The sequence below is a fragment of the Petaurus breviceps genome, unplaced genomic scaffold, assembly GCF_028583685.1.
Source record: "Petaurus breviceps papuanus isolate PSGF00001 unplaced genomic scaffold, PetGlider_PUasm1.0 567, whole genome shotgun sequence".
Classification (NCBI taxonomy): Eukaryota; Metazoa; Chordata; class Mammalia; order Diprotodontia; family Petauridae; genus Petaurus; species Petaurus breviceps.
The window spans coordinates 9,154,333-9,163,159 of NW_027186383.1; the positions used below are offsets into that span (position 1 = coordinate 9,154,333).

Consider the following 8,827-nt stretch of genomic DNA (forward strand, 5'->3'; position numbering starts at 1 on the left):
GAAGGAGGTCTGAATGAGGTCTCAGAGGCACTGGGTTAAAATTCTCCCTTTGGTACTTATTACCATAATGACCCTAGGTGAGTCCCTCCCACTCTCTGAACCTCAGTTTCCCCTGCCAGCTCAAAATCTTCAAAGCTAAATCTACATGAGAGTTAGAAGGGGACATAGATATCATCTAGTAAAGTAGCTCTCACACTTTGTGGTCTCAGGTCCCCTTTACCCTCTAAAAAATGATTAAGGATCCCCAAGAGCTTCTCTTTTTATGTGGGTTATATCTATTGATATTTAACATAGCAGAAATTATAACACCTACATTTTAAAATATTGATTTCAAATGACAACAATGAAACCATTGCATGTTAACATAAATAATTTATTTTATGATAACTAGAATTTCTGAAACAAAAGACTTCATGAGAAGAGAGGAGATGTTTTATGCATCATTGCAAATCATGTTAATATCTGGCTGGATTCTCCCATCTGCTTCTGCATTCACTCTGTTTGGGTTTGTTGTTTTGGTTGAAGTCTATGAAGAAAATATGGTATTTTCCATATTTATGTAATTTATGGAAATTATCAAAATATTCCACAGGTATGCAGTTGGAAAAGAGAGGAGTATTTTAATGGGCAAATACTGTCTTAGCATTGTTAATGAGAATAGTTTTGACATCAAGAAACCCTTGAAAGGTCTCAGGAACTCCCAGGGGTCCATGGACCACATTTTGGAAACTGATGCTCTAGACCAACCCTCTCAGTTTAGAGGAGGGGAAATTGAGGCCCAGGAAATGGAAAGGACTTGATCAAGGTCACATAGTAAAAAGTAAAAGCAGGATTTAAACCCAGGTCCTTTGAGTCAAAGTTCCTCATTCTTTCCCTTACTCCATACATTCTTCCTGTATTAAGGAAAGTGAAAATGAAGGACCAGGACTCCATCTTCAGTAAGGCCCTTCCCCTCCAGGAAGATCCCCATTCACCTTTTCCTTCCCCCACCCCACAGGCCAGCCTTGGGTCAGGATCTCTCATACCTCCACCCCTACCCTCTTCTGCTGGGCTGCCCTCAAGGTGTGGGAGGGTCAAAGATCTGACGGTCACTACGGCTGCCAGGAAGAGGAGGGAAGTCAAAGTTCTGGGAAGCAGCTACCCTCCCCTTCTTCCACACTCCTGGGGGCCCAACAGGCTCTAGCCCCAGGCCTTTACTGGATTTTAAGGAAGGCCCAATCAAGAAGGAGTCCCTTTTGTTGGCCCAAGGTTCACTTTGCCCTCGAGTCTCCATTACAAAAGAATGTCCAGCTGCGACAGGGTGAGGAACTTTTCATGCCTGCTGGTATGCAGCAGGAGATTAAATAATTTGCCTAAGGTGATGCCTCTGGATGGCGGCGCAAAGTCCGGATGCAACGTGTTCACCCCATTGCACCAAGTCATGTCCCACCCCAGGGGAACTAGAGAAGTTTCTGCTCTCAAGGCCATTAGGGTCTAGTGGAGGAGAAAAGGACTGGACAGTCAGAAGGTCCCCACTGGCTCCCCTAAGGTCCTAGCCACCGAAAGCCTGGCAGCCTCCCCAGAGGAGTCCTCTGCACCTCTCCCGAATCTGGCCCCTTTGTTTTTACAGTAGAGGCTACAGAGGCCCAAGGGCCAGACAGTTACAGCTGGGGGGACACAGGGGCAATGAAACCAATGCCCCCATTTTACGGATTAAAAACCTGAAGGTGAGAGAAGGGAGGTCACAGTGAGAGGAAAAGGTAAAAATCTGGCTGGGGCCAGCAGGAAGGTGTCCAAATGGGTAGAGCACTGGGCCTGGGGGCAGGAAGACCTGAGTTCAAATATGGCCTCGGACACTTACTAGCTGTGGTATCTTGGGCAGGTCACTTACCTCTCTCTCAGTTTCCTCATCTGTAAAATAGGGACAATAATAGAATCTGCCTCCCAAGGCTGAGGTGAGGTTCTGATGAGATCTATGTGAAGCACTTAACACAGTACTTGGCACACAGTAGGTGTTATAGAAATATTAGCTTTCATTATTATTATTACAAATTCGTAACTCCATGAGCATAAACACACACACATCCAATCCCACCCTCAAATTCGAAATGTTTAATTGTTTCAACTAGAAATGGCTGGTCAAACAGTGATCATCAGAGCTGTAGAGCTGGGAAACTGAGCTGGAGCTGGGGGCAGGAACTAAAGGGGCTTGTGAGTTTGGCTGTTGTGCAGTATGTCCCAGGGCTGGAGACAGGGGAAGGGCGCCATCAGTAAGAGGAGCAGGGTCATCAGTGGGTCAGATGAGCCCCAGGAAAGGCCTTCCAGACCCCAGCCCACACTGCTCCCCCAGTCCCCTCCCACCACCCATATCCTGAGACCAAGCCTGCCCCGTAAAACTTCTATTTATTCTTCTTTCAAATGAGAGTATGAACTCACCCACCCAAACCTGGACATTTCAGTATACAATGAATCAAAAAGGCTGGATATGGAAGTCAACTTTCTCTCAGTTTTCAGAAAGCAGCTCTAAAATTTCAGACGAGGAATACAATAATTGCCACTTCTGAGCTTATTTCTGTTCCCTTCTGTGGGCTTTTTAAAGTTTTGTGCTTTGTACCTTCTTTTTGTGTGCATCATTTGCTCTGCCCCCTCCCCCTAGAGAAGCAAATACATCTTAGGTTCTTCCACCTCACTGCAAAAACCGCACCAGCACACCTGAGGTCACAGGGCCACAGACTCGCAACTGGATGTGGTCTTCTTGGTTACTGAATCCAGCCCCTTCATTTTGCAGATGACACCACCAAGGCCCAGAGACCAAGTGACTTGGCCAAGGTCACCTCAGACAGGGGCAGAGCCAAGTCATTGGGAAGGGATGACTGTGACCCCATCTCATTTTCGAGCCAATGAACCTCTTTGAAGACGAACAAGACTCATTTAGGACCAGATCCCATCAGTTTAGCGCAGGTGTCCTTAGACTTGTCTGTCCTGGATCCCTTGGGTAGTCTGGCCACCCTATGCCGTAGCACTAGTCATCTACCACCCCCCCACACACACGTCCCCATTTTCCAACCCTCCCTTATCTTAGTTCCTTTCGGGGGACTGCTTCCGAATGATCCAGTCTATAGCTGTTGGTACGCTGTCTCCCCTTACCCCCCTTTTTTTTGCCTTTTCTTACATCCCTAATGCTTAGCCCAGTGCCTAGCACATAGTAGGTGTTTAATAAATGCTTGTTGATCAGATATCTGGGGAAGCCTACACACCCCTTCTCAGAATCGTGTTTTTGAATAATTGAAGGAAATACTCGATTTCTATTGAACATTAGTGAAAATTTTTTCCCATCCCATTTCACAGATCCCCTAAAGGTTCCATGGAACCCACGTTGATTCTTTGATTTAGAAGGACCGTAGAGGCCATTGAGGGCAACTTCCCATCCCCCATTTTACAGAGGAAGAGACTGATGAGATCTCACAACCTCTGAAGTCAGAATTCAAGCCTCTCCCTCCCTCACGACCCTTTCTTGGAGTAATAGAAAAACACTGGGCATGGGGTCAGAAGACCTGGGATCTTCTTCTAGCTCTACCTCTGTGATATTGTACAGGTCACCTCCCTTCTGAGGCCTCAGTTTCTTACTGTGTAAAACAAAGGGTGGCCAGGAGGATGCCTAAAGATCAAAGGGTAGAAGGGGGTCAGATATCCATAGATCCTGTGGGCTTGAGTTCTGGCCAGGGGCAGGAAACCTTCAAAGTCCCACTTAATTTGCACATCAAACCCCACCATCCTCTCTAAAGTAAAAGGCTTCTCCATCAAATCTCACTTGTCTAAGGGGAGCTGGGCCCCTGTCCATCCCCCACTGCCTTCTTTAAGAGAATTCTGCACAACTGGACAACCACGTGGTAGGGGAAGGTCCAAGATCGACCTTTACTTAAAGAAGATTCCAAACCCAAAAGGGTGAATAAGTTTCATATTCATTTTATTATTCCAAAGTCTCTTTCACAACACCAACTTATGGCCCCTAAGACAGTTATCCCAGGGCCAAAGATGTTGGGTAAAACAAACCAGGCCGCCATGTTTGAATCCTGGTTAGTGTTCAAGTCCTTCTTTGGAGAGATTTGCAATGGCAGGACTTCACTGAATGCTCAAAACCTCCCCCCCTTTGAGTTAGCCCATCCCTGCTCCCTACCTGTGTTGGCAAACTCCCAGAATCCTTGTACAGAGACACACACAGTTCTCTGGGCCTCTATCTTGGGAAGAGCACAGAGATAGGCACAGAATGCAGTAAGTTTCAAGGCAGAGGTTGGCCCTTCCTGGGCATCCCAAAACAAAGGTAGAAGCGCTGGACCTTGCTACTAAGTAAGGCTGGAGGGATGCTGTTACAGTCTGAGACCCTATGAATGCCTCCTCCCAGGGGGCTTCCTCCAGCAAGACATTGTTTTCTCTGAGCTAACGCTGAGCATTAAAATTTCAAAAAGATAACATTTGGTTCCAACATATTCACAACATCCCTTGTGTAGGAAATAAGTGCTGAGTCTTTCAGTGTTTCCTCAACCAAAGACACATATCCAATGATGAATACAATTTCTTAAGAGGACCAACCACACTCCCAAAGCCTATACGCTCCATTTTTTTTTTATTAAAAGAAAAATGTCTTAAAGTTGGTAGTACCCTAAGATATACTATTTCAAAGTCTGCCAAATGCAAACCACTCAAAAGGCTCTTTTCTCACCAAGTCCCCTGCCCTGGGGGGGGGTGGCATTGTGTGTCTCCCCCTTTTCTTTTCCACTTTCTCTAGCCTTGCCCTTCACTAATGGCAGGAAAAAAGAACATAGGACCCTATCCATCAGTAGACTTTTAATGGGTGGGGCCTTTGCCATTACCCTCTACCTCCCTCAACTCAGCACAAAATAGGTACTGTTTGTTGACTGACTAAATAAGTGACTAGTAAGTAAATACCAAGCCTTGGCTGGGATTTTGTGTGCTTCCTTCTCTAGGACACTTGGGTGATGTGTAAAATTAAGTCAGTTCACAGGTTTCTAAGTTTCCCAGTTGCCCCAGACCACAGCCCCTTGTCTGATGCCCTATCACAAGCAGAAAAAGGTAGCAGACTCCTAGACCTTGACTTTGGGGTGGTGGTAGTAGGAACTAACTTTAAACCGGGCCCTTTTCTGGGCTGCTACTGGTCCCCTATTCCCTCCCCCCCAAGAAAAAGGTGGAACCAAGAAAAGCTAAAGAAAAATATACAAAATGAAATGCCCCCAACACACAAAGGGCATAGGGGGAGTTCAACTGTACAGGCCTATCAAGCCTCTGGCCACCTATTCTGCATGTCTGCAATCTCAGATCCTGGACAGACAGAGGGACACACAGATCTAGGATCCAGTCAATGTGTACAGCCCAGACCTGTAGCAGGAGGCCAGGGAAAGGAAGGAGGAGGAGCGGGAGGGAGAGAAGAGGGAAGGGGAGCCAGCCAGGTTCATCCCATCCCCCTTGCACCCATGAGGCAGCTCGGGGAGCTCCCCTCCCTCAGCTCATCACCAAGGTCTCCACATGCACTTGGAAACAGCAGAGGAAGCCAGGCCACTGGGGATGCAGAGGGCAGCATCCAGCCCTTCCTGGGCCACCTGGCTCAGTTCTACCTCTGAGGCTTCTTCGAGGTCAGAGCAAATGTCCTCACTAGGTGACAAGGACAGAGGGCTGGGTAGTGGGGACAAGGGGCCCCCAGGGGAGCCCAGGCCATCTCCCCCAGGCCACAGGCCACCCCCAGGTCCAGCAGCTGCAGCCTCCCCCAGAACATCTCCCAGCAGGGCTTGGAAGCTGGCACCTTCGTTGAGGGGCATGGACTCCAGCAGGTGGTTGAGGAGCTCAGCAGCAATGGCAGCATCAATGCCTGGGCAGGTAGAGACGAAGGTATGTACCTCATGCATGCACTGAATGTAGCCTGCTGTAAAGCGTTCACTGGCCTCCCGATGGAGCTTGTCTGATTCTGCAGGCAGGCACAGGAGAAAGACAGGCTCAGAAAGTGAGAAAGACAGAGGGGAAGAGCGTGTGTGTGTGCGCGTGTGCACACACACACACACGGCCTCCCTCTACAGGCAGGGAAAGGAGCTTGAAAGCCAGCCTCGATTCCCCCCCGCCCCCCCCAGGGGCCTGGGTCTCACTGATCAGCCAAGGGCCATGGTGGAAGAGAGAGGGAGGAGAAGCTTCCAGACTCAGTCAGCTGACAAGTCTCCATTAGCACTCCCCTACACTGCATGCAAGGCTCCAGACCAGGCTCTGCAGCGCAAAGACAGAGCTAGAACTGTCCCTTGTATTTAAGGAGCAGCCATCCCACCCATCCCACCCTCAATCAACTTACAAGCTTTTTTTAAAGCATCTACTCCAGGTCAGACCCTGGGAATACAAGGTCAGAAGCAACACCCTGCATGCCTGCCTGCTCTCAAGGAGTTTACAATCTATCAAAGACATGACGTGCATATAGAGATAGATCTGAACAAAACACCTGCAAAAGAGATGGGGGGGGGGGGGGGGGGGGGGGGGGCATGAGTGCACATGGTTCCTGAGTTCAGCCTTGAGGAAGCTTGCAATTCCAAGGTGCTGAGTGAGGAGGGCTAGTGAGCCCAGCTCAGCCTCAAGCCATGCCCTTAAAACCTGCCTGCTCCACCATCCCTAACAAGTGGTCTTCCAGCTTTGGCTTGGAGACCCCTACCAACAAGCAACTCGCTACTCGCTATAACCTTGGAGATGGGGGTCAGGGGGAAAGGAGAGGTAGCCATTGGAAGGAAGGAGGAGGAAGCCAGGAAGGTCTGCCCATATTCTAGTGGAGAGAGTTAGAGTCTGATGCCCTGGGTCCACATCTGGATTCTGCCCCTCAACAGTCTGCAGTTTTGGATGTTTGGAGAGCGCTTCTCTCTGGGCTTCTGAAGATGGAGGTGAGAAGTTTGGACTGAGTGAGTGGCCTTGGAGGGCCCTTCCAGATCTAGATCTGGGACCCTATAACCCCTAGCAAGTAGCCCAACCTTTCTGGACCATTTTCTCATATGAAAAACGAGGGCAGAGGCTGGGCTAGGTCAGCGCTCCTTGCTTGTGGTCTGTCAACTTATTCTTATAAAAAAAATGTCAATAACTGTATTTCAGCATAATTGTACTCATATGGATTTTTATGTGCTTAAAAACTGGATTTGAGGTGGGGTCTCTAAAGCTTCCCCGGACTGCCAGTGGGGGCCATGGCACTAGGGGGTCTCCGGGCCGGTCCAGTTCCAGATCTCCGATCTGACAAAGGGGCTGAAATAAGGAAGTAATTAAGTAACCTGCCCATCGATGGGTCAATCATTCTCAATGGACAAGCATTTCTTAAGGGCTGAGTTGGGAATGCAAAGCAAAAGCAGAACCTTCCCCTGCCCTCAAAGAATTTACATTGTAAAATGTACATTTGACTAGAAATCAGAACACTCATCAGAAGGGAGCTGGAAATCTAGGACCCCGGGATCTCAGCGCCTAGAACAGAGCCTGGCCTCAAGCTCCCCCACCGACTTCGAAACAGGTGGTTAAGGGGAAGGCGAAGGCTGTGGCCGAGGCGCCTGGGCATCCCTGGGCACCAGACTGCTGGGCTCTGAGAAGCAGGCCAGCTCCCACTCTGGGGCAGGGATGAAGTGGGTACTGAGGGGTGTGGGGAAGGGGAGCCCTCCCAAGCATAGTGAAGGCCAGAAAGCAGGGGCTGGGGGCTCACTCACCCAGCGACCGGCTCTGAAGGACGCCCTGCACCCGCTTCACCGTAAGCTCGAGCACCTCAGCGTTCTCCATCTTCATCTGAAACTAACAGGGGCCAGAGGAAAGGGAGGGAACCAGGTAAGCAGCTGGGGGCGGAAATGGGCCGGGGCAAGGCCAGTCTCGGCCTGAGTCTCGGTCTCTTCCCACTCTCCCTGACCATCCATCCCTCCTCGGGGCCACCCCCGGACTGGTTACCTCGGCGTCAGCCAGGATCAAGCGCAGTTCTTGTAGACTCTCGTTTATTCGGGCTCTCCGCTTCTTCTCTACTAGCGGCTTTCTGGCCTGGAGGGAGAGAGAGAGGGAGGGGGAGACGCAGTGAAGCCCCCCCGCACCCGAGGCCGGGCTGGAGGAACCCCTGCTCCCGCCCCGGCTGTTTCTGGGCCAGAGGGCCTGGGTTCGAATCCCACCTCTGTGGTGTGCCCCTAGCAGGCTCCAGGACCGAAAGCCGGGACTACCCTAGAGGATCTCCAAGCGCCCTTCCAGCCCGGTGGGGTGGAGGTGGGAGCCCCCTCACCTTTCGGTCTCCCTTCGCCTCCCAGAAATCTTCCTCCTCCCGCCCGGAGCGGCTTCGGCTGGGCCGGAAAGATGGGGCCATGACTGGCAGCCGGGCGGACGGCGAGACAGACGGACGAAGCGGACGGAAAGACCGGACCCCTCCCCGAGCCCAGGAGGCTTTTGTGGCGAGAGCCCGAGCTCTGCTCGCGGGCGCCTGGGGCAGTGGGGATGGGCCTGGGGGTGGGGCGAAGACCTGGAGGGGCGGGGACCTGGGCGGGGAGAGGGGGGTCGGAGGGGGGAATGGGGGGGCAGGGGGAGGGGCGGGGCGAGAGGAGGAAAGGAAGAGAGGCAGGGGGCGGGACGAGAAAGGGGAGCGGTAAGGAAGGAGGAGGAGGAGGAGGGAAAGGGGGAGGGTAAGGGAGAGACGAAGGGGAGGTGGGACGGAGGGAATTGAAGGAGTCAGAGGCGGAGGGGGAACGAGGAAGGAGGGATGGGCTGAAGAGAGGAGAAGGGGTGAGGGGCGGGACGGGCAGTTGTGACTTGGAAAGAAGGAGAGCTGCAATGCGCCCCTGGAACTACTAGGACCCCCCCC

The 8,827-nt window shown here is 51.2% G+C and overlaps 1 protein-coding gene across 1 annotated transcript in view; it reads right to left on the bottom strand.

The window, feature by feature from the left end:
- Positions 1-3,931: 3,931 nt before the first annotated feature.
- The window catches only part of HES6 (hes family bHLH transcription factor 6), a 312,570-nt gene continuing 307,674 nt past the window's right edge, over positions 3,932-8,827 (bottom strand). The window contains exons 2-5 of the mRNA XM_069103258.1: positions 8,255-8,435; positions 7,936-8,022; positions 7,704-7,785; positions 3,932-5,956 (exon numbers count right to left, since the gene is read on the bottom strand). Coding sequence (XP_068959359.1) covers positions 5,505-5,956; positions 7,704-7,785; positions 7,936-8,022; positions 8,255-8,435 — 802 coding nt within the window. The 3' untranslated portion in view covers positions 3,932-5,504. The remainder of the gene's footprint in view (positions 5,957-7,703; positions 7,786-7,935; positions 8,023-8,254; positions 8,436-8,827) is intronic.